This window comes from Perognathus longimembris, chromosome 1 (genome assembly GCF_023159225.1).
Source record: "Perognathus longimembris pacificus isolate PPM17 chromosome 1, ASM2315922v1, whole genome shotgun sequence".
Lineage (NCBI taxonomy): Eukaryota > Metazoa > Chordata > Mammalia > Rodentia > Heteromyidae > Perognathus > Perognathus longimembris.
Genome location: NC_063161.1, coordinates 108,701,266 through 108,727,015, shown reverse-complemented (window position 1 = coordinate 108,727,015; position 25,750 = coordinate 108,701,266). Strand labels below are relative to the sequence as shown.

General features: G+C 39.6%; 1 protein-coding gene across 5 annotated transcripts in view; it reads right to left on the bottom strand.

The window, feature by feature from the left end:
- The window catches only part of Ric1 (RIC1 homolog, RAB6A GEF complex partner 1), a 90,913-nt gene that overhangs the window by 26,072 nt on the left and 39,091 nt on the right, over positions 1-25,750 (bottom strand). For 3 of the 5 annotated variants that reach the window (XM_048345807.1, XM_048345977.1, XM_048345778.1), the window contains exons 5-11: positions 22,749-22,891; positions 22,471-22,607; positions 19,933-20,024; positions 15,308-15,396; positions 5,275-5,419; positions 4,535-4,583; positions 1,367-1,519 (exon numbers count right to left, since the gene is read on the bottom strand). In XM_048345807.1, the coding sequence (XP_048201764.1) occupies positions 1,367-1,519; positions 4,535-4,583; positions 5,275-5,419; positions 15,308-15,396; positions 19,933-20,024; positions 22,471-22,607; positions 22,749-22,891 (808 nt within the window). The remainder of the gene's footprint in view (positions 1-1,366; positions 1,520-4,534; positions 4,584-5,274; positions 5,420-15,307; positions 15,397-19,932; positions 20,025-22,470; positions 22,608-22,748; positions 22,892-25,750) is intronic. The other 2 variants (XM_048345855.1, XM_048345914.1) reach the window with 2 other exon arrangements.

Below are 25,750 nucleotides of genomic sequence, written 5' to 3'. Positions count from 1 at the left end.
TGTTTCTAATTTAAAATTAGTTTCACAAAAAATACATCAATGGTAAGAAAACATTTTGTCAAAGATATGTCTGTGTGTGTACCATGTACCAACGTGGCAAAAACAAAGCAGGGATAGTTGGATGCTAGAGGATCTCTAACCCATGAGGGAGGAAGAAAATAAGATTCAAGTCTGTAGTTTGGGTGCAGAAAATGTAATCAATCACTTAGTGAATGCCTGACTCGTCTCAAGGACTCTAAGACAGTAAGACTATGCTGATATATAAGATAGTTCCTGCCTTTAGGTTTTATGCCCTAGTTTTCAATGAGAAAGTAGGGAGATTCTTAACATTTAAGTCAGAGAGGCAACCTACCTCTTCCAGGCCATTTTAGCCCAAATGCTGTTTTGACAAAACAAAACAAAACAAAAAAACCCTCAAGGGTACTCTAAAGTTATTTGGGATGGAGAAGGTCAGAAAACAACAATAACAAATAACAACAATTCTATTTTTCTGAGAATCCTTAATTTTCAACTGCAGTAATATTATCTAGATCCAGGTTATTTTTTACATTATTTTTTCAATAGTTTGTAAATTATAACTAACTTGTTAACACTATTTTTAAAAAGGCACTGACAACAGGCATTGAGATACATAATCCTAACATATAACCTACATTACTATAACCATACTATTATACAATAATAATATTACTATATAGTATTACAGCTAAGAAAGCACAAAGCATTAATTTGGGGCAATGTTTCTCAAAGCAGATCCCTAGATATAGTTCTTCAAGGTGTTCCTCAAAGCTTAATGAGCATAGGAAACACTGCGTTTTATATTATTCCTAGCTTTCCATGATGCACATGAGCATATTTAAGATTGTGGACTCAACAATAAACAAATATCTATAGTTTAATTTAAAGCCTTAAATCTTTTCTTCAAAATCTCACATTTTCTTTAGCCCAGGTTGGAACTGAGTTTGTGAGCTTCCTATCTCAGCCTTCTGAGTGCTGAGTGCACATACTGCCATTCCCGGCTTCAAAACTTTTTTTTCCTATTCTGCAGAACTGCTATCTTTGATATAGTGTTTGACAGAACAGAGTTTGGGAAAGCCCATTCAGATAAAGACTACATTTTTCAAGTTATTTAACATATAAACACTGCTCACAGCCCTGTTTTATTTTTTTAAAAAAGAAGAAAAAAAATCAAAGGAATGCAAAACATGTTCAGAAATAATATTGTGGCATATATTTAATATCAAATTTTAAGAAAATACACAAAAGAAACATGCTAACTTGGGGAGGACATTCAATATCCATAGCCTTAAAAAAGACCATAAAGAAAGTTCTAACATGAATGACGTCAAAGAAACAGAGCACTTACCATACAAGGGTTTACAGTAAGTACACTCTTGATAAACTGAAACAGCAGAATACTGGGCTGTTTACCAATACTCCTGATGTCAGCCTCAATGTCAGTGGGTTGAGAAGTAAATCCGCTGATGACCCACAGGTGATAGCCTTCTGCACCCCAGCTCTTGGAGGATGGAGAAAGGAGAAAAGAAGTCAAGACAATAAAATGTATAAAATGTTCTTACTATCCTTCCCTAACTTTAGTCAATAACAGCAACAGTCAGTATCTGAACTAATCAATGACATTACTGACTACTGAAGGTTGGCAAAACTGTGAGAAACCATACAGACCAAAATAACATCTCCTAGTACATCTTAGCTATTTCCATAGAAAACTCAAATCAATGTTCTCTACCTAGAATAATGAAAACACTACTATTCTTAGCTTAAAGTTCAAAATCTTACCCCTAAGAATCACCTACTGTTCTCTGTAAATTTTCCATCAACTTATTTTTACTAACCTCTTAAGGACAAAGAAATTTACTGAAAATAACCAGGCTTATCAACAGAAGTTTACAGAAGCACCTACAGCAGATATGTTTCTGTTGTATTATACAACCTTAAGCAAGCTGTCTCGTGTTGTAAGGTCTAAGTTTCTTCCTCTGTAAAATGAGAAGGTCCAAATAAATTTCCCCACGTTACTTCAGCTTGGATATTTTTACAATGAGATTTTTTTTTTGTCTTTCAGTACTTGTTTAAATTCAGGGCCTTGTGCTTGCTAGGAGGTATTTTATTACTTGAGTATACCCCCAACACCCCCTTTTTTGTTTAAGTTACTTTTCAGATAGGTTCTCCCTTTTGCCTGTGGCCAGCCTCAGACTATGCTGATCCTCCTACCTATGATAACCTTGAGTTGAAATTACAGATGTGAATCACCATGGCTGATTTATTTTTTGATAGTGGGTCTTAACTTTTTTCCTAAGCTAACTTATCCCTGAGATTCCCAAGTTCTGCCTCCCAAGTAGTTGGGATTACAGGTGTGTAGCACCACACCTGGTCCCATGAGGTTTTTTGTTGTTGTTGTTGTTGTTGTTGTTGTTTTAGATTGCAATTTCCAATCTGTAAGGCAAGAAAATAAAAATGGTTTGGGGTTCATGAACTGTTAGAAAAAAAAAATTTAAATCTAAGACAAGTTTTACCACTTTCCAATGATAAACTTGCATAAGCTAACTCAATTCTTGGTTTGTGGCTGAAAATATTAATTTAGTGAGGCTTACAGCAGTGGCTGTTACATGCCATTCAGAAGCACTGAGTATCAGTTATAGAAACACTAGCCAGGTGGCTGAAATTTATTTTAAGTCATGGAGATGAGGAACAATACCAAAACTAACCCACAGTGTAAAGTTTTAACTCCTAGCAAAAGCCAGTATCAGAAAATGTCTTTCTTTGTGGAACAAAAAAAAGAGTAGTGAGGAAACCTCATTGTCACTTTCATTAGGATGGCAACCTTGAGGGTGTATAGTAAGAGAATGTTTTATATAATGACAATGGTTCTAAGCCAGGAGCAGTGGTGCAAACCCATAGTCCCAGAACTTGGGGAAGCTGAGGCAAAAATTAGAAATTCAAGATCAACCTGGGCTATATAACTTTTATTTTTAAGGTAGAGGTTATATCTCATTTTTTCCTCAAAACTGTGGAAAATAGGTGAATAACAATGACTACAAAGGTCTTTATGTACATCTATTTAAAAATTCAAAATATGCTTAGGAAAAATGTCCAATTCACTTCACCTTACGTTGAAAGAAAGCCATGAGGATTGCATACCAATGAGTCACACAAAGGTAGTATGCTCTGAAATAAGAAGGACCTCATCTGAAGAGCTATTTCTACAAAGATGACAAGAAGCTTACTAAACATATCTAAACAATAGTCAAATACTGAACATCCAGGAAGCCTCCCAAATGTGAAACAAAACAATGACTTAGTATGCAGGGCACGGTGGTTTACAACTGGTAGGCTACCAGGTGCCTGGATTATGATGTGAACCAATAGTAAAAAAGGAGGGAGTGGGGAATGACTCAGGAAAATGACAGAGCAATAGAGTGGCCTAATCTGATCTTCATGTGTAATTCTATGGTGAAACTCTTTTGTACAATAACTATACACTAATCAAAAAGACACTTCTCGGGGCTGGGGATATGGCCTAGTGGCGAGAGAGCTTGCCTCGTATACGTGAGGCCCTGGGTTCGATTCCCCAGCACCACATATACAGAAAACGGCCAGAAGTGGCGCTGTGGCTCAAGTGGCAGAGTGCTGCCTTGAGCAAAAAGGAAGCCAGGGACAGTGCTCAGGCCCTGAGTCCAAGGCCCAGGACTGTCCAAAAAAAAAAAAAAAAAAAGACACCTCTCATCAAAGTAAGAGCTATATAAAGAAGAATCTGTTGAAGCTAAAATTCCTTTTTTTCTTTAGCACCTATCCTGAGGCTTTGACTCAGGGCCTGGGTGCTGTGCTTGAGGTTTATTTATTGAAAGCTAGCATTCGATCACGAGCTACTCCTCCACAGCTGTTATTTTTGGTAGTTAACTGGAGTTAAGCGTCTCATAGATGTTCCTGTCCAGCTGGCCTTGAACAACAATCCTCAGACCTCAGGCTCCTGAGTAGCTAGGATTATAAGTGTGAGCTATTGGCACTAAGTTGGCTTTGATTTTTGTTGTTAGAGTTGTTGGTTTTTTATCATGGGGCTTTAATTTGGGGTCTGGGCTGTCCCTGAGATTTTTCTCTCAAGACTAGAGCTCTACCACTTTGGGCCACAGCACCACTTCCGGTTTTTGGTACTTAACTGGAGATAAGAGCCTATTAACTTTCCTACCCAGGCTGGCTTTGAATGGTAATCCTCAGATCTCAGCCTTCTGAGTATCTAGGATTACAGATGTGAGCCACTGGTACCTGGTTGTTATTTTTATCAAACCTATGTCAGAGGGAAAAAAAAGGAAGAGAGATTTTTTTTAGTCTGTTCCAATTTTTTTGGTCATGGGGCTTGACCTCAAGCTCTGACTCAAGGCTAGTGATCTACCACCTTGAGTCAAAGCATCATTTATGGATTTTGAGTGGCTAATTGAAGATAAGAGTCTTACTGGGTCTTTTCTGCTTGGACTGAGCCACCAGCACCTAAAGTCAATTTTTAAAATAAAATATTTACCATAGAGTTGATCTTAAGGGGATCTTTTTTGGTACCATCAGATCTGTAACTGAAACAGAATAGAAGCTTAATTTGACAGTATTCCAATTACACACAAAGCACATAATATTTAGCTTAAACTTAAAAAATAAAAATTAAATTTTCTCTTTAGACATACATAATTTTTCTCCTTAGAAATACATAACAATGCATGAAGTTAAAAAATACTAATATCAGTAAAAGTATTGTTATATCACTCGGCCATACTATGCTAGGTCCAGTCAACTTAACAGCATCACATAGTTTGGGAAGATGATCATCAGGACTGAAGTCTAGGGTAATATACGATGTGGCAGCAATATATACCTACTGGCAAATCTACATTAATCCTATAACATAGCTTTTTACTTGCTACTATTTATGTGCACTGCCATCTTTACTGCACTAGCTACTTGAAGGAAGAAGCATGTCTGATTTAGCCTTATATCTTAATATCAGGTCATATAAATAAATAAACATATAAATAAATCTGTTTACCAATCTGGGGACCAATAAATACATTTTTTATTGAATTGTCAGTTAAGAGGGTAGATATCTGAAGAATCAATACATTCTGGCAAAATTATTTCTGATGCTTACAAACTATTTTGGTTTAAGAGTCAAATAAAGTAAAAAAGTAAAGAAACCTAAGATTTCTGTATGTATGTACTGTCAATGAGATAATAAAATTATTTTATGTAAAATTTGTCTTTATTACTCACGCAAAATCTCCTCCAAGTGTACAAATCAGCTGGGCTCCAAACACACTCCATAGAGAAAGGCCACCATATTCCCAGGTCACTATCACAACACTATTGTCAGGAGACCATCTGATCAATTTAACAGCTCCTGTTTTGTTCCAAATATCTGTTAAGAAATAGTGAGAAAAAGTAATAATAAATGACTGTTTCAGAAATCTTTAGTACTATCTTTAGTATCTATACTTTCAAATTTAAATGAGTAGAAAGACACAACTGCTTCAAATGACACAAATCTTGCTCACACAAGACCACTAGTCTTGTCATCATTTAATAAGAAAAAAATAGTGGGCTGGGAACATGGCCTAGTGGTAAAGTGCTCTTCTTGTATACATGAAGCCCTGGGTTCGATTCCCCAGCACCACATATATAGAAAACGGCCAGAAGTGGCGCTGTGGCTCAAGTGGTGGAGTGCTAGCCTTGAGCAAAGAGAAGCCAGGAAGAGTGCTCCTGACCTGAGTTCAAGCCCCAGGACTGGCAAAAAAAAAAAAAAAATAGTGTACAAGTGATTTGCAACAAATTAAAGCTGTATGTGTGGTTGTGTGTGAATCAGCATCTATAAAATGCAAATAAAGTTGCACACGCACTGTGCTTAGAGAAAAACATACAAAACCTTTACAATCTATACTGTAATACTGATAAAAACATAAGGAGGAAACCTCCTGTTTAAGGTAGTGCATCAATTATTCTCAGGATGATTCTCCACACTGAAAAAAAACTAGGAATAAAGATTTTTAAAAATTATTTTAGAGGGGCTGGGGATATAGCCTAGTGGCAAGAGTGCCTGCCTCGGATACACGAGGCCCTAGGTTCGATTCCCCAGCACCACATATACAGAAAACGGCCAGAAGCGGCGCTGTGGCTCAAGTGGCAGAGTGCTAGCCTTGAGCGGGAAGAAGCCAGGGACAGTGCTCAGGCCCTGAGTCCAAGGCCCAGGACTGGCCAAAAAAAAAAAAAAATTATTTTAGAGAATAAATACTTGAAAACAACCAAAAATACTGGGCTTACAAAGCACTTTTTTCTTGGACTTATCTGACAAACTTTTACTATCACCTCTGATGATTCACACAGCATGTAAGGAAGAGGAAATAAAATGGAAGCGCTTAGACCTAAAGCAGGAAGTCTATAAAAGCCTCAGCTACAAAGGGACATCCATTGTATAAAGGAAAATGAGGAATTAAAAACTTATGTGGAAGGGAAAGAAATAGCAACACTTCCAAGTTCTATATATGGTATACAAGCTAAACTTCTCCTGACAGTACTCAGCCACAAATCAGCCCTCACTTTGGTTGGAATCTGTATAATGAGGATGGTTTTTTAAAAAAAAAAAACCAAAACCTCAAACAGACTACAACAAAAAGTTCCAGATTGGTATCGTGCTCCAAGTGATCAGCAGAAAGATAAAGTCTCTCTGGAAGAAGTAAAATGCAATCAAGGTCCCAAAGCATTCATACAAATAGCTTTTCAAAATACATAATCAGCTCTCAGTCAAAAATCCTAAAATACATGAACAAAGGAGCAAGAAGCCAGAGAACTACGTCACCAGAGAAGCAAACTAACACCTACACTTCTAAAAATATTTATTTCTTTAATATAATTTTATTGTTGCGATTAAGTTGTACAGAGGGTTTGCCATTTCATAAGTCAGATAATGAGTACATTACTTACTCTGAACAATGTCACCCTTGCTTTAGATTTCCCCCAGTTTTTCCCTCCCATCCCTGCCCACAAGTTACATAGATCATTTTCCATATACTGTATATTTTATTGGGTGTATTACTGGTAAAGATTTTCTCCCAGTGTGCTGGCTTTCTTTCTAGTTCAGCTACTATGTCCTTTGCTGTGCAAACCTTTTTTGATGTAATCCCATTTGTCAAATCTCTCTCCTATTTGCTGTGCCCCTGGGACTCTTTTCCAAAGTTCCTACCTATACCTGTATGTTCTGTCTCTAGAAAATGCTTCCTTTAAGTGACAAGGTGATAGTTCTTGAGAAAAGATAAAGTTGTATGTTAAGATCATGGTAAGGGAGAGAGAAAAATGGCGCCGCCACAGTAGGAGGCACCCTGACTCGCTCCAACTGAATAGCAAGCTGGGAACTCCAGCACCCAACACCCCATCAAGAACACAGCAAAACCAGCAGCCAGAAGCAGTGGAGAAACGCAGGAAACAAAAAGGAGCAAAAAAGAAGAGCCTATAACCTGCACGGAGCCGGAGAATCTCCAGGGTACCCACCCCCCATCAGCCAACCCTGGCCCAAAGAGGGCCAGGCTGGGAAATGGGACCCAGCAAACAGCAGACCGACTGCCGAAACCTCACACTGGGAGCGCAGAGTCCGGACAGCAGGACTCCACGGACCCCAGGGAGAGCGCGGACCAAGACACATGGCGATAGTAGCAACGGGAAGTTCGGGACCACACGGCCGGGAACGGACATGAGCGGTGGAGGAACCGATCGGTGCAGAAGAGGAGAGCCGAGGACACCACAACCTTTCACCACACCACAGCACTCCACCCCCGAAGGACCAACGGCGGCGCAGGACACACACACAATCCAGGACCATAGGTGGGCCGCCCCTCAACAACACTGGCCCCAGAGCGGTCCACACAGGAGGCCGAACAGCCTGAGAGGTGAGCTCCTCTGACCAAGATACAGAGTGGAAAAAAGAACCAAAGAAGAGATAAGCCTCCACACCGAATCAGCGACCAGCAAACCCCCAGCAGAGGCACACTAGGGTCAGCAAAACACTGCGGCAGGACACTGTCCTGCAGAGAAAGACACAGAACTACCGGCCCCCAAGTGCAGAGAGAGTGACCACCTCAGCAACAACCGAGAAGGACACGCTCACCAATTGGGCAGCAAGGTTCAACAGCCAAACCCAAACCCAGAGCCAGGACACCAGGACACCAGGATCCCACTGATGGACCAGCGGGAACCAGCACAAAGCCAAACCAAGGAAGCGACCCACAGATCTCCAGATGCACAAATCACAAAGAAATATAACACAGTTCATCAAAGGGCAAGCCAACTCGCCAGCTCCAAAAAGCAGCATGACTGAAGAGGAGATGGAGAACAAAAAATCAAATGAGGCCATGTTAACAGAAATGATGGAAAGCTTCAGAAACGAAATCAGAAAACAATTCCAGGAGTTTAGAGTGGAAGTCTTGAAGGACATCCAGGAAGCCAAGAAAGAAATGGAAGCAAAAATGGATACAATGCAAACCTCCGTTAAAGACGACCTTAACATCCTGAGAAGTGAATTGCATGAAACAATAGATTTAAAATACAACTCTTTAAAGGAAGAAATTTCCACGATCAGAGCTGATCTGGCAATCATAAATAGCTCTCTGACATCCATAAACTCCGCAACTGAATCCTGAGCAAAAAGAATTGACCATATGGAATCCAGAATCTCTCTCTTGGACGATGATGCAGCTGATAAGAATCAGAAAATTACCACACTCCAAGAAACGGTGAAGCTTCAGGACAGACTAATCCAGGAGCTAGTGGACAAAGACAAGAGATATAATCTGCGCATAATTGGAATAGAAGAAGGAGCCGAATACCAGAGCAGAGGGCTTAAACATGTTCTCAATAAAGTTATTGCAAAAAACTTCCCCAATCTCACAAGGGACCCCATCCAGGTAACCGAAGCCTATAGGATACCTGGCAGGCCAGACCCCAGAAAAGCCACGCCAAGGCACATAATATTCAAGACTTCAGATTTCAAGAATAAAGAGCAAATTTTAAATGCAGCCAAAGTGAAGAAATTTACTACAATGGGAAGAGGATCCAAATAACAGCAGACCTCTCCACACAAACCTACCAGGTGCGAAGAGAGTGGAAGAACAGGCCAACAACTTGCAACCTAGGATAAAATATCCAGCAAAGTTGGAGTTCACATTCAAGGGGAAAACCAGATCTTTCCATAGCAAAGAGGATCTAAAGGAGTATGTGAATAAAAAACCACCCCTACAGCGAATTCTAAGAGGGGAATCCCACCCAACAGATATCGTACAGGACACACAGACAGAAACAGAAAGAAACTACAATAGCCAGAGGCCCAACAGAAAGAGCATCTCACTAAAGACAAGGGAAAAAAAGAGGAAAAACAGCCCAACAAGAAAAGGGAAGGAGAAAAAACACTCTTATCCTTGATCTCTTTGAATATAAATGGTTTAAACTCTCCGATAAAGAGGAGCAGACTGGCAGAATGGATTCGCAAAGAAAAAGTTGTCATCTGTTGTCTACAAGAGACCCACCTTAAAGCAAGGGACAAAAACAGGCTCCGAATGAAAGGATGGAGCAAGATCTTCCAAGCAAACGCACCTACCAAAACGGCAGGTGTAGCCATCCTGATCTCAGACAAGCTGGACTTTTCATTAAAAATCAACTCAAAAAGACAAAGAAGGACACTACATTTTAATACAAGGAAAAATCCAGAATCAAGACATCACGGTGATAAATGTATACTCACCGAACAAAAGAGGCCCTACATATGTCAAGAAAATTCTCACAGAACTACAGAACAAGATAGACCCAAACACAATCATAGTGGGAGACTTTAATACCCCACTCTCTCCAAGAGACAGATCCAACACCCAGAGGATCAGCAAGGGAGCTGAGGACCTAAGTAACACCATATCCCAAATGGATCTGACAGATCTATACAGAATCTTCCACCCTACAGAGACCCAATACACCTTCTTCTCAGCAGCCCATGGATCATACTCCAAAATAGACCATGTCATAGCCCACACAAAGAACCTTAGAAAATACAAAAGTATTGACGTCATCCCATGTATTATATCTGACCACAGTGGATTAAAGGTAACCCTCAATAACAACGGTTACCACAGAGGCTATACACCTTCTTGGAGGCTAAACCCCACACTGTTATTCAACACTTGGGCCACAGACCAAATTAAAGATGAAATCAACAAATTCATAAGCCACAATGATAATGAAAATATATAACAAAGAAACCTATGGGACACAGCTAAGGCAGTACTGAGGGGCAAGATCATTGCCCTCAGCACTCACATTAAAAGAATGGAAGCAGAGCAGGTAATAACCTAGCGATGAAACTGAAACAACTGGAGAAACAAGAAATGATCGAATCTAAAATGACTAGGAGGAAAGAGATCACAAAGATTAAAGAAGAGATAAATCTGATTGAAAATAGATAGACCATTCAACAAATAAATAAGACTAAAAGCTGGTTCTTTGAGAAAATAAATAAAATTGACAGACCCCTCGCAAGACTTACAAAAAAAAGAAGAGAAGAGACTCAAAGACGTAAAATCAGGTACTCCACTGGGCTGGGGATATGGCCTAGTGGCAAGAGTGCTTGCCTCGTATACATGAGGCCCTAGGTTCGATTCCCCAGCACCACATATACAGAAAATGGCCAGAAGTGGCGCTGTGGCTCAAGTGGCAGAGTGCTAGCCTTAAGCAAGAAGAAGCCAGGGACAGTGCTCAGGCCCTGAGTCCAAGCCCCAGGACTGGTCAAAAAAAAAAAAAAAAATCAGGTACTCCACCGGAAAAATTACATCAAGTACACACGATATTCAAACAATCATAAGGAGCTATTTCCAGAACCTCTACTCAGTAAAAAACAATAATTTTACAGAAATGGATCAATTCTTAGAGAAGTATAAACTGCCCAAACTGAACCAAGAAGAAATAAATCAACTAAATAAACCAATAATTTACAGTGAGATACAGGGGGTAATCAAGAACCTCCCAACAAAGAAAAGCCCAGGCCCAGATGGATTCACCAAGGAATTCTATAAAACCTTTAGTGAGGAGCTAATACCAATAAGTGAGGAGCTAATACCTCCTCAAACTCTTCCACAAAATAGAAACAGAGGGAGAAATCCCAAACTCATTCTACGAAGCTAATATCATACTCATTCCCAAACCAGGCAAAGACCCAACAAAAAAAGAGAACTACAGACCAATATCACTAATGAACACAGACACAAAGCTCCTCAATAAAATATTAGCTAACAGGATCCAGAAACTGATCAAGAAAATTATACATCATGACCAAGTAGGCTTTATCCCTCAGTCACAAGGATGGTTCAACATCCGTAAATCAAGCAACGTAATTCACCACATAAACAGAACTAAAATCAAGAATCACATTGTTATCTCAGTCGATGCCCAAAAAGCCTTTGACAAAATACAACATCCATACTTATTAAAAGCTCTGGAGAGAAGAGGAATAGATGGAACATTCCTCAAAACAATAAAAGCCATATACAACAGACCAACTGCTAACATCATATTAAATGGAGAGAAACTTAAATCATTCCCCCTAAACTCAGGAACAAGACAAGGATGCCCACTCTCCCCACTTCTTTTCAACATAGTGCTGGAATCCCTAGCCATAGCAATAAGGCAAGAGAAGGACATCAAAGGGATCCACAACGGCAAGGAAGAAATCAAGTTATCCCTATTCGCAGATGACATGATCTTACATCTGAAGGACCCAAAAAACTCAGTCCCCAAACTCCTACACCTAATAAACCATTTTGGCAAAGTAACAGGATACAAAAATCAATCCACAAAAGTCAGCAGCTTTTCTATACATCAGCAATGTACAAACAGAAAAGGAAATTATGGAAACAATTCCATTTACAGTAGACAAAAAAAGAATAAAGTACCTAGGGATCAACCTAACCAAGAACGTGACAAACCTATTTAATGAGAACTATAAAAATCTAATAAGGGAAATCAAAGAAGACACAAGGAGATGGAAAGACCTCCCATGCTCATGGGTAGGCAGAATCAATATAGTGAAAATGGCCATATTGCCCAAATTGTTATACAAATTCAATGCAATCCCTATCAAAATCCCACATTCTTCACTGAAATAGATAAAGCAATCCATAAATTCATATGGAACAGCAAAAGACCCAGAATAGCCAAAGCAATTCTAGGCAAAAAAAGCAGTGCAGGAGGTATCACAATTCCAGACTTCAAGCTCTACTACAGGGCCCTCATAACAAAAACAGCCTGGTATTGGTATTAAAAATAGATCAGAATGGATTAGAATTGAAGGTCCAGAAATAAAACCGCACTCTTACAGTCAGCTGATATTCGACAAAGGAGCTAAAGACATACAATGGAATAAACAGAGCCTCTTCAACTACTGGTGCTGGGAGAACTGGGCAGCCATATGCAGAAAACTCAAAGTAGACCCAAGCCTATCACCATGCACCAAGATCAACTCAAAATGGATCAAGGACCTCAACATCAGACCTGAATCCTTCAAACTACTGAAGGACAGAGTAGGAAAGATGCTAGAACTTATATGCACAGGAAGGAACTTCCTGAATATAGTCCCAGGGGCACAACAAATAGGGGAAAGACTCGACAAATGTGGACTACTACAAATTAAAAAGTTTCTGTACAGCTAAGGACATAGCCACCAAAACAGAAAGACAGCCAACCATATGGGAAAGGATCTTTACCAGCACAGCAACAGACAAAGGTCTAATATCTGTCATCTGCAGAGAACTCAAAAAACTAAGCCCCTCCAAGCCCAATAAACCAATTAGGAAATGGGCAAAGGAGCTAAAGAGAGACTTCATAAGAGAAGAAATAAAAATGGCAAAGAAACATGAGGAAATGTTCAACATCCCTGGAAGTAAAGGAAAGGCAAATAAAAACAACCCTGAGATACCACCTCACCCCAGTTAGAATGGCCTATACTCTGAACTCAGGCAACAACAAATGTTGGAGGGGATGCGGGGAAAGAGGAACCCTGCTCCATTGTTGGTGGGAGTGCAAATTAGTACAACCACTTTGGAAAACAGTATGGAGGTTTCTCAAAAAGCTCAATATAGGGGTTGGGGATATGGCCTAGTGGCAAGAGTGTTTGCCTCGTATACATGAGGCCCTGGGTTCGATTCCCCAGCACCACATATACAGAAAATGGCCAGGAGGGGCGCTGTGGCTCAAGTGGCAGAGTGCTAGCCTTGAGCAATAAGAAGCCAGGGACAGTGCTCAGGCCCTGAGTCCAAGCCCCAGGACTGGCCAAAAAAAAAAAAGCTCAATATAGACCTACCCTATGACCCAGCCATACCACTCCTAGGCATCTATCCTGAACAGCAGGTCCCAAGATATCAAAAAGACATTTGTACTTCAATGTTTATCACTGCACAATTCACAATAGCCAAAATATGGAAACAACCCAGATGCCCCTCCACAGATGAATGGATCCAAAAAATATGGTACCTTTACACAATGGAATACTACATAGCAATTAGGAATGGTGAAATATTGTTATTCGCAGGGAAATGGTCAGAACTTGAGCAAACAATGTTGAGCGAGACAAGCCTAGAACACAGAAAACAAAGGGGCATGATCTCCCTGATATATGACTGTTAAGAAGGGGTGACGGAGAGACAGTAGAGACCAGGTCTGTGAAACCAAAAACTGCTTGTCAAATGGTATTACCCACAGGATTGGAGCAGCGACCCAACAATATGTAACTAAAACCAAACAACTACTCAACATATAAAGGTCAAAAATTGACCTCTCTGGCTGGGAATATGGCCTGGTGGCAAGAGCGCTTGCCTTGTATACATGAAGCCCTGGGTTCGATTCCCCAGCACCACATATATAGAAAACGGCCAGAAGTGGCGCTGTGGCTCAAGTGGCAGAGTGCTAGCCTTGAGCAAAAGGAAGCCAGGGATAGTGCTCAGGCCCTGAGTTCAAGGCCCAGGACTGGCCACAAAAAAAAAAAAATTGACCTCTCAGTGGACTACAATAGCCCAAAAGCTATGTATGTACGTTCATATAAGACTACTGTCGACATATTGTCTAATATCGACATTACATTTAAAGCCATAGGCGAATTTTCTTGGGCTTGGCCACGTGGATACTGTATATGTTCTTGATACATTGTGTATTGTATATATGTCTACCTGACCTAGGGAAGGGAAAGAAAAACAGGGTGTAAGATATCACAAGATATGTACGCACTGCCCTACTATGTAACTGTACCCTTTTTGCACAACACCTTGTCAAAAAATTTGTGTTCAATTAATAAATTAAATAAAAATAAATAAAGTAAAAAAAAGAAGACCTATGGTAAGAATGAATCTTCTGTCTGAAATTGCTACGAAAAAAGAAATTCATACTAGTTTTGGTATTGTATTTCAAATTGTAAACTTTATGGCCACAGTGTGAAATAAGTGTATTTCTAAGTATTAAAAGGGTGAATGATATGAATAAAAAAACCACATTGACAGCAAGGTATTGCACCAGAAAGCAATGAACGAAAAGACTGACAAAGAATCCCCCCAAACAACTGATCTTTAAGTCCTTTAAGAGATGTCTACACTGATTTGGGAATCAGTGCAAAGTGAAAAATAAAAATGTATTATTGGTGACAGTATATCTGCCAATAAAGCAACTACTGCCACTTTCTGATAGAGGTGAAAAGTTGAAAGAGAAAGGACATCCATTAGCAAGTTTTCAATTGCTGGAATAAGATATCCAATAGAACATACAGAGTATACATTTGTAAGAATGCAAAAGAAGCACCAGGGGAAACCATATAGAAAGAAACACAGATGAACCCCCCATACTAAGTGGCAATATCTCAGGGCAATATACACAACCAACAACTTATATGCTCTTAAAAACCAAAGTAAAAATTGACTCTGAGTGAGACAGAAAAAAAAGATAGGCCATATTCACATAATGTTTACAATATGGTTATATTTGCTCTTTTATTATGTCTAATTTTTTTATTTTAATTACATAGATTTATGGGTACAGTGTGACAATTCAAAGTGTATTTACAATGTGTAATGACCAAATCAAAGTTAGTCTTACTATGCCTAATTTGTAAGCAAAACTTATATAATAGGTATACATTTGACAAAGCATGTCTGAGGGTTCAGACATCCCTGCTTATGGGGAGATTGTATACATCACAGAAAAGAGAGGACTACATTAAAAATGCTTTAAAAATACTCACCAGGATATTGTTTTGCTGTAAGCTCTAACTTATGAGACAGCAGCATGGCTCCACTGGTGTTATCTATTGTATAAACCTGTACAGAACCACTGTGGAAACAAAATCACTTTTAATGAAAAAGGACAAATACAAATAGAGAGATTATTATTATGAGAATTCTGTTTTATTGATAGGAAGGTAAAACAGAACAAAATCATTTTGCATGTAATTTGTAGATATATATATATCACATTTGAATAAATATATGTTCTGTATAATCATTTCATTATCCCAGAAATTCTTGCCAGGTGCTAGAGGCTCATACTTGTAATCCAGGATACTTGGTAGACAGAAAATAAAAGGATCAAAGTTTGAGGCCAGCCCTGGAAGAAAAGTCCATAAGACTCCATCTCCACAGAGGAAAGCTGGATGTGACATTAAGTGCCTGTGATCTCAACAACATTGGGAAACTGGCAATCGTGGTTCACAACTATACCCAAGTAGGAAGTAAGACCCTATCTCAAAAAAACACTTACTGGGCTGGGGATATAGCCTAGTGGCAAGAGTGCCTGCCTCGGATACACGAGGCCCTAGGTTCGATTCCCCAGCACCACATATACAGAAAACGGCCAGAAGCGGCGCTGTGGCTCAAGCGGCAGAGTGCTAGCCTTGAGCGGGAAGAAGCCAGGGACAGTGCTCAGTCCCTGAGTCCAAGGCCCAGGACTGGTAAAAAAAAAAAAAAAAAACACTTGCCTAGCAAGCAGGTGGTACCTTAGTACTGAGTGTGTGTGTGTGTGTGTGTGTAGTACTGAGTGTGTGTGTGTGTGTGTGTGTGTGTGTGTAGAAACCACTCAAATTTTATCAGTACTCAAAAATTTCCCCAAAGAAAATTCCAGTCCCAGATAGCACCACTAGTAAAACCCTATCATGTGTTTAAAGATAAAAAGAAGAAAAAACTATTCCCCAGCTGAAACATCAACTTAAGAATCTCATACTTGGCTTTTTTGCTCATGGCTGTGCTGTAACTCTTGGAATCATGCCTCCAGTTCTGGCTTTTGTTGACTGATTAGAGATGAGTTTCATGTATTTACCTCCCCAGGCTAGACTTTGCACCTTGATCCTCAGATCTCAGCCTGCCAGATAGCTAGAATTATAGGTACAAGCCACCTTTAATTGGCTTCAACTTTTTCTTTCACATGCATAATCTGCTTCCCCAGGTCAGTTAGATAAAAGGAAGATAATAAGCAACATGAACCTTTTAATTTTTGTGCCAGTACTAGGACTTGAACTCAGGCCCTCTTGCTCAAGGCTAGGACTCTACCACTTGAGCCACATTTCCAGCCTGGCATTTTATGGGTTAATTGGAGATGGAGGCTACCAACTTTTCTACTTGGGATCTGAATTTTAACCAAGATCCTCCAGGTCTCAGTCTCTTGAGTGCTAGGATTATGGGTGTGAGCCTTCAGTACTGGACCAAAATGTATTCACAAACATCTATTTTTAAATTCTGAATGTGGCTGAATTAAATCCATAAAAAGAAATGGTTCTCCTTCTTACACTAAATTAAGCTTACTTGTATTTTTATATCTAACTGCCCAGTGACAGATAATATGTAGTAGAAAGTAAGTGGAAGAGTATACACTTTATAGCTTACTGAATGTATAATTAAGGTGGTGATTTATAATTTGTAAATAACCTGTACTAACTTTTTAAAAAAACTGAAGCTGGACACAAGTGCCTCATGCCTATAACCCTAGGTATTAGGGAGGCTAAGAACAGGAAGATCAAGGTTTGAGGCTGACCTGGGGAGAAAAATCTGACACCCTATCTCAAAAATAACAGAGTTGGAGATAGAGCTTAAGTGCTAGAGTGCCAGCCTAGCAAACAAAAGACCCTGAGTTCCAAACCCTACAACTGTCTCTTCTCTGAAAAAAAAACAAGGGAGGGAGGGAGGGAGGGAGGGAGGGAGGGAGGGAGGGAGGGAGGGAGGGAGGGAGGGAGGGAGGGGAGGAGAGGGAGGGGAGTGGGGAGGGAAAGGGAAGGGAAGATAGGGGAGGGAAGGGAAGGAGAGGGGAAGGGTCAAGGGGAGAGGATGGGAGGGGAAAGGAGAGAGGGGAAGGAAGCGGAGGAGGGAGGAGAGAGGAGAGAGGAGAGGAGAGGAGAGAACTCTGATACTTAACTTGGATAGATATTATGTGGCCGGAAAACATACAAGATATATGTTTAACAGATAGCAAGATGAAAATTTGTATTTAAAGAAGTTTTAAAAATTAATTCATGAGCTAGGGGGCATGGCTCAAGTGATAAAGAGTTCTTTGCAAGCATGGGGCCCTGAGTCCAAATCTCAGTACCATATACATACACTCATGCATACATACACATACATTCTAAAAGACCATACACATTGCAAGGCACTGTTACAACTGATTGATATATTTTTATATGAGCTAAAATATAAGCTGAGCAAAGTCACGTGTCTTTGTTTTTTAAGTATCCTAAGTAAGTGTTCAGATCTGAGCATGGCACATAATAGGCACACAGATATTGGCTGAGTCAGTAACCTTACACATTTTTCTTTATTTTTGAGATAAGGTCTCCCTATGCAGCCTAGGCTGGCCTGGAACTCAGGAACATCTTGCTTCAGTTGCATGTGTGTTAGGATTATAAACATAAATCACCACATGCAGCCTTCAGTTTTATTTATTTTTATTTATTTATTTATTTTTTGGCTAGTCCTGGGCCTTGGTTGGACTCAGGGTCTGAGCACTGTCCCTGGCTTCTTTTTGCTCAAGGCTAGCACTCTGCCACTTGAGCCACAGCGCCACTTCTGGCCATTTTCTATATATGTGGTGCTGAGGAATCAAACCCAGGGCTTCATGTATATGAAAGCAAGCCTCTTGCCACTATTCCCAGCCTCTTCGGTTTTATTTTTGAAACCTCCATGATACAGATGAAAGCAATAAACTGATTTTGTCTCTGTGAGCTTTAAATGTTTTTATTAACTAAAGCACAGCCACCAATTCAAAGACAATATAAACACAGATATCTGAAAAGGACAATTTTTAAAGAAGAAAAATATTCTAATCTTTTCTTCTTTTCAGGCCAGTACTAAGCAAAAACAAAAATAAGCCAGGGGGCTGGGGATATAGCCTAGTGGCAAGAGTGCCTGCCTCGGATACACGAGGCCCTAGGTTCGATTCCCCAGCACCACATATACAGAAAACGGCCAGAAGTGGCGCTGTGGCTCAAGTGGCAGAGTACTAGCCTTGAGCGGGAAGAAGCCAGGGACAGTGCTCAGGCCCTGAGTCCAAGGCCCAGGACTGGCCAAAAAAAAAAAAAAAAAAAAAATAAGCCAGGTACTGGTGGCTCATGTCTGTAATCCTAGCTATTCAGGAGGCTGAGATCTGAGGATTGTAGTTCAAAGCGAAGCAGAGCAGGAATGTCCCTTGAGACTCTTATCTCCAATTAAATACCAGAAAACCAGAAGTGGTGCTGTGGCTCAAAGTGGTAGAGAGCTAGCCTTGTGCAAAAGAGCTCAGGGACAGTGCCCAGGCCTTGAGTTCAAGTCTAGGACAAACAAAAATGAATAAATAAGTAAAGAAACAAACAACAAGAAAACCTCTAAGAGCCAGAGAACTCTCCCTTAGCTTTTTCACTGAAAGCTGGCTTTCTACCATTGAGACACCATTCCAATTCTGGCTTTTTGGTCATTAATTGGAGAAGAGAGTCTCATAGACTATCCTGTCAGACTGGTTTTGAACCACGATCCTTAGATCTCAGCCTCATGAATAGCTAGGATTATAAGAGCAAGCCAATGGTGCTTGGCCAGATCTTCTTAACAATAAAGAAAACTTAATATGCTTACCTGAGCTAGGGAAGGGAAAGAAAAATGAGGGAGGGTGTAATAAATATGACAAGAAATGTACTCACTTACCTTATTATGTCACTGTACCTCCTCTGTACATTACCTTGTCAATAAAATTTTAATAAAAAAAAAAGAGGGGCTGGGAATATGGACTAGTGGCAAGAGTGCTTGCCTCGTATAAGGTTTGATTCCTCAGCACCCCATATATAGAAAAGGCCAGAAGTGGCACTGTGGCTCAAGTTGGAAGAGTGCTAGCCTTGAGCAAAAAGAAGCCAGTGATGGTGCTCAGACCCTGAGTCCAAGCCCCAGGACTGTCCCCCCCCCACCAAAAAAAAAAGAGGTAGAGTGCTAGCCTTGAGCAAAAAGAAGCCAGGGACTCAGGCTCTGAGTCCAAGCCCCAGGTCTGGCAAAACAAAACAAAACAAAACAAAAAACAACAAAACCTTTAAGTTATGAAAAAGTTTACAAGTATATTTTTAAAAGTACTTTTGGCAATTACTATTACAAATTCAGACCAAGGGCTGGTGGCTTACTCCTCTAATCCAAGTAACTCAGGAAGCTGAGGTTTGAGGACTGCAGCCAGCCTAAGCAAGAAAGACCATGAGATTCTTATCTCCAATTCAGCACCAAAAAGTAGCACCAAAAGTGCTCAAGTGGTAGAGCACTAGCCTTGAGCAAAAAGCTTAGGGACAGTACCCAGGCCTGAGTTCAAGCCAAGGAATTGTATCCACCCCCAAAAAAGTAAATAAACAATAAAAACTTCTAAGTCCACATCAATTACCTTGCACATCCAAATGCCATTAGTCGATATTTGTTATTTACTGCTACACACGTTCCATCAACAACATCTTGTGGCCAAACTCCATGAAGCTGCTAGAATAAAGAAACACAGCAGTAGTCTTTCCCCTAATTATCTATAATTTTTACTAGTTAATTTAACAGACAATTTGGAACAAATGAGTTGCAAAGTCTATATATTTTAACATATCTGTTAAATGTCCTTTAATGTATTTTCCACTGATTATTAATGTCTGTATTTCTTCTTGTAATTCACTTGCACTTGTAATAATAATATCAATCTACTTTTTAAATTCCTAATTTACTAAAAATTTCTTTAGTCACATAATAATAAACACTGAAAATACTTTTGTACTAAGTCTATAAAGTAAGTACGAAAGTGTTAATCACTTTTTTAGTCCAAATATTTGTTTTCAGTATAAACATTTAAGTTATGAACATATGTAAATTTTATACAAAAAGTTATTTTTCAAAGTTTGTTTTACATATTCTAATAGTTACTACATATATATTATTCAGTGCCTAGTATTTGAACAAAATTGATTATAGAAACTACTTCTTAGGGATATTAAAGAAAATACAAAGCTGAGTAACAAAAAAGTTCCTAAAACTTGAAAGAGCACACTAAAAATGAGTATTTAGCCTTCTCAGATTTCTAAAGCTCCAACTTCTGTTTTAGCAGAAAAGACTTTTTTAAAAGCATAACCTGACAAAGACACAGAATGGGAGAAGACTCAGCATTGGACAGTTTTGGTAACTGGTAAAGAAGGTTGAGAAATAGCTAAGCTTACATTGCAGGATACAGAAGAGCATTTGAAACTGCAGTAATGTCTACAAATCTGGACTAAAAGCAGTAGGAATGGTTCAAAGCCTATTTTAAAAAGTAACTGGGTCCTCTCAGAGCACGTCTCCATGAAAAAAAGCCCCACCTGCATTCCTTTCAGGAAAAGTTGGAAAATCTAAGAAAGTCAGAGTTCACACTTTGAATTTGGACCCTCTAGCCTAACTCTTCCATAACCCAAGCCCTAGACGATGTTGATAGCCAAGATGCTTTTGCAAGGAACACTGGAGACAAGTGACAGATGAGATGGACGAGGAGTGGACTAAGAAGTAGCAAAGGAAAGAAAAGGAGTTCATCGAGAGAATAATAACTCCGTGTCACTCATCCTATGGTGACAGACAAATAACCAAATCCAACCAAACTGAGAATAATGAATTCCGTTTTATTTTGTATCTCTGTCACAGCAGCAAAACACCTATTTTTAACTACCACATATTAGTAATCATTATTTATCAAAAGATTCTATACAAATAAAAGAGTAAAGAGAATCCTCAGGATGATGATAAACCAGATAATATAGCTATGTTAAAGATTTATATATATTAAGCATCCAGTCTACTTTGTAGCAGATCAGAGGGCTTTTAGAGAAATTTCAAGATGAAACAGGTAGAATACTAATGTAGTTAAAAGAATTGAAAGAATATCTGCACAACTGACAGGCAGTTTTGGTATAAGTGGCAAGTATACAAAGACTACGAAAATGTAAAGAATAAAACCATTAATAATTCCTAGTAGGTGGGAAAAGAAAATCTATGGAAAAAATAATCAAAAGGTACTCATAGAACAAGTACTAACAGTGATTTACATATTGACAAAAATATAAACAATGAGTAGTAACTTACTCAAAATAATAATGTGCAGGGCATTACAATTACACTTGTAATCTAGGTACTCGAGGGGTAGAGGGAGGTAGGAGGTAGTAGTCTGAAGCCTCGGCAAGCACAATAAAAAATCTACTTGAAAAACATGGTTAAAGCAAAATGACTTGCTGAAGGACTAGCTTCTCCCTTCTTGGCCCATTCATTCTATGTATCCAAAGATGGAATATGAAGGACTGACCCCCCCATCCCCCCCATTTTCCCATGTGCATACATATTCAGGCAAGCCCCCAAAGATATGCGCAGCCTACCTGATGCAGCAGGGCAATCTACTAAACCTGGTGGTAAAACATTCTATTGTGGGCCCAAGTAAAAAGCCCCCACCTCCCTAGACCTAATGGCTGTTTCAGTAACCTCTGCCTCCTTGCTCTGACCTTATGAAAACTCAACTGTTCCATCTCTTTGCAGTCTCCAAGCCTGTGGGAAGGCTGTGCCCCTAGCTGCTCTATCTCAATCAACAGTCCTCACGGGTGGATCGAGTCTGGCCTTTTCCTTCCTTTCTCCTCCATTTTCCTAACACTTGCCTAGCAAGCTGTGGTCTTGTGTTGAATCTTTGTCAAAAAGACAAAAAAAAATTTTTTTTTAATTGGATAAGATGGGAAAGATACATGATGACATTGGGATTAGAAAAGAAGGAAGGAAATAGCATAGCATAAAGTAGGTAATACAATAACTATTTCATCTTGATAATTTCACTAAAAAATTAATAAGAACACCAAAATCTGTACGAATAAAAATAACTGGGGATGGACTTATTTTTACATAGTAAAATTAATAAATAAACAAAGTAAAAAGGCCATACCTCTGCAGTAAATCTACTTGATACTGGTGTAATAAATCCAACTTTACCATCATTAAACACAACAGCAAACCCATCAAGTGTGGCACAGTATTCCATATCTCTGATGTGCACATCTGTAAAGCCAAGGAATGAACCTACTGATGAAAAAACAGGTATACAAAATAGAATTTTAACTATAATATTATCTCCTATTTCTGCTCATAAAGTCTGTAAGTATAGTACTAGATAATGTCAAATTTTAAACAACTGGTTCTACCTCATGCAGAAAGTATAACTACCTCTAGATGACTGTAGATCAACTGAAAAGGGTACTGTGCAAAGATTAATAGCTTTCCTTCCATTTGTCATTCCTTCCCAGTGAATAAGATGAAGAAATCCATCAGAAGTAGCAACCAGGAGATCTTCCAGTACAGACTGCAAACTGTAGGGAAGCAAGCAACTTGAATCAATTAAATTTTAAGAGAGCAATGAGTTTGAATATGATTGCTTCAAAAAACGCTCATGCAAAAGAAATAGATAAAAAGTCTTTTTAAAAAAGGCACATGCTTGGGCTGGGAATGTGGCTTAATGGTAGAGTGCTTGCCTAGCATGCATGAACCCCTGGGTTTGATTCCTCAGTACCACTTAAACAGAAAAGGCCAGAAGTGGTGCAGTGGCTCAACTGGTAGAGTGCTACCCTTGAGCAAAAAAGCTCAGGGACAGTGCCCAGGACTTGAGTTCAAGCCCAAGACTGGCAAAAAGAAAAAGGCCCATGCAAAGATCATGAAATCATAAAACATTTTCACTTGTCAGCAACTGTTAGCTGTTTAGTAGCTACGTATAATTCATCTAAAATCAAGTTCTCAGAGAAAGATTATTTAGGTAGACAGAGTTATAAACTTGATGAAACGGGTTAAAGCTAGAAAAACTGAAAAAGTAAATTAACTAGAAACATGAGATCTGGGTACAATAGCACATACATTCTTGCAATCCCAGCACTCATGATGCCAAGAGAATCACTGGATCACTTGAGCTCAGGAGATTGAGATCAACTTAGTCAACATAGGGGATCTTGTCTCAAAAATGGAAGCAGCAAAATAAGTGATATAGAACTTGAAACAGAAAACTACCAAAAGAATATATGGTCTATATCTGTACTGATAAAAGTAGCCCTTTTCCATAAATAGTGATTATACACTTAAAAATAAGAGTTTATTAGCAATGCCATTCTAACAAAATAAGAGTTTATAAACAATGCCATTATAACAATGCTGCAACAACAACAAAAAACCCAACCAGACACACTAGCAAACAAGAAAATGTGACCCAGAATCAAATGAAAACAAAATCTATCAATATAAACAACTCATTAGGAGACAATCTTAAGTGCTGGAATTAGTAGAAAATGACTTTGAATAACTGTGATTAGCATGATAAAGAAGCTTTGTCAGTCACGTACCAGTGGCTCAAGCCTATAAATCCTAGCTACTCCGGAGACTAAGATCAAGAGGCTGAGATCAAGGTTTGAGGCCATTGCATGCAAAAAGTTTCCAAGACCCCATTTCAATCAATGGCTGGGTTGCAGTATGTGTGCCTGACATTTCGCCTTCGTGGAAGGATCAAGTTCAGACCAGACAGGCCACAAAAAGCTCTCAAGACTCCATCTCAACAACAACAACAACAACAACAACAACAACAAATCGGTATGGTGGTTTGTGCCTGCCATCTCAGCTATGGTAGGAAACATAAATAAGAGCATTATGGTTCAGGATGGGCCAGGGGAAAAAGTAAGACGCCCGTCTCAAAAATAACAAAAGCGGGCTGGGGATATGGCCTAGTGGTAAGAGTGCTTGCCTCGTATACATGAGGCCCTGGGTTCGATTCCCCAGCACCACATATACAGAAAATGGCCAGAAGTGGCGCTGTGGCTCAAGTGGCAGAGTGCTAGCCTTGAGCAAGAAGAAGCCAGGGACAGTGCTCAGGCCCTGAGTCCAAGCCCCAGGACTGGCCAAAAAAAAAAAGAATATTGACTTCAAAAATAACAAAAGCGCTCAGGCCCTGAGTTCAAGGCCCAGGACTGGCAAATAAATAAATAAATAAAAAATAACAAAAGCGGGGCTGGGAATATGGCCTAGTGGTAAAGTGCTCGTCTCGTATACATGAAGCCCTGGGTTCGATTCCTTAGCACCACATACATAGAAAAAAGCCAGAAGTGGCGCTGTGGCTCAAGTGGCAGAGTGCTAGCTAGCCTTGAGCAAAAAGAAGCCAGGGACAGTGCTCAGGCCCTGAGTTCAAGCCCCAGAACTGGCAAAAAAAACAAAACCAAACAAAAAATAACCAGAGCAAAAGAGGGCTGGAGGCATGGCTCAAGTGGTAGAGCACATGCCTAGCAAGTAGAAAGTCCTCAGTTCAAACACCAGTACTGCCAAAAACAACAACCACAACAAAATTATCTATGTGAAAAGATACTTTATTCACCTCATTTAATTACAAAGTTGTTAGGACAAAGGCCGATGTCAGCTGTTAAAGAAACCTTTGCATAAAAGCTGGCCTAAACTACCCAAGTTCCACTAATGATTCCAATCCTCATAAAAATGTAGTACAATAAAAGATTAATTCTTGGCTTGCATGTCAAGATTAAAAACCTTTGTCTTTTTTTACATTTTATTTATTTATTTATTTTTTTGCCAATCCTGGTGCTTGGACTCAGGGCCTGAGCACTGTCCCTAGCTTCTTTTTGCTCAAAGCTAGCACTCTGCCACTTGAGCCACAGCGCCTCTTCTGGCCTTTTCTAAGTATGTGGTGCTGAGGAATAGAACCCAGGGCTTCATGGATATGAGGCGAGCACTCTTGCCATATTCCCAGCCCCAAAACCTTTGTCTTTTTTTTTTTTTGGCCAGTCCTGGGGCTTGGACTCAGGGCCTGAGCACTGTCCCTGGCTTCTTCTTGCTCAAGGCTAGCGCTCTGCCACTTGAGCCACAGCGCCACTTCTGGCCATTTTCTGTGTATGTGGTGCTGGGGAATCGAACCCAGGGCCTCAAGTATACAAGGCAAGCACTCTTACCACTAGGCCATATCTCCAACCCCAAAACCTTTGTCTTTTAATGCTATACTAGTTCTTAAATATTGTGACTAACATCCTTAGTTGTGAATACATACAAAATACAGCAAATGTAATCTTGGCTTTGTCCTTAGAGAGGCTCTTTAATCATTGGCTTTGTGAGCTTTTTTAACAGCTATCTAGCACCCCAAATCTGTGTGTGTATTTTTAAATTTAGGATCTTAGTTGGATTTTAAAGAA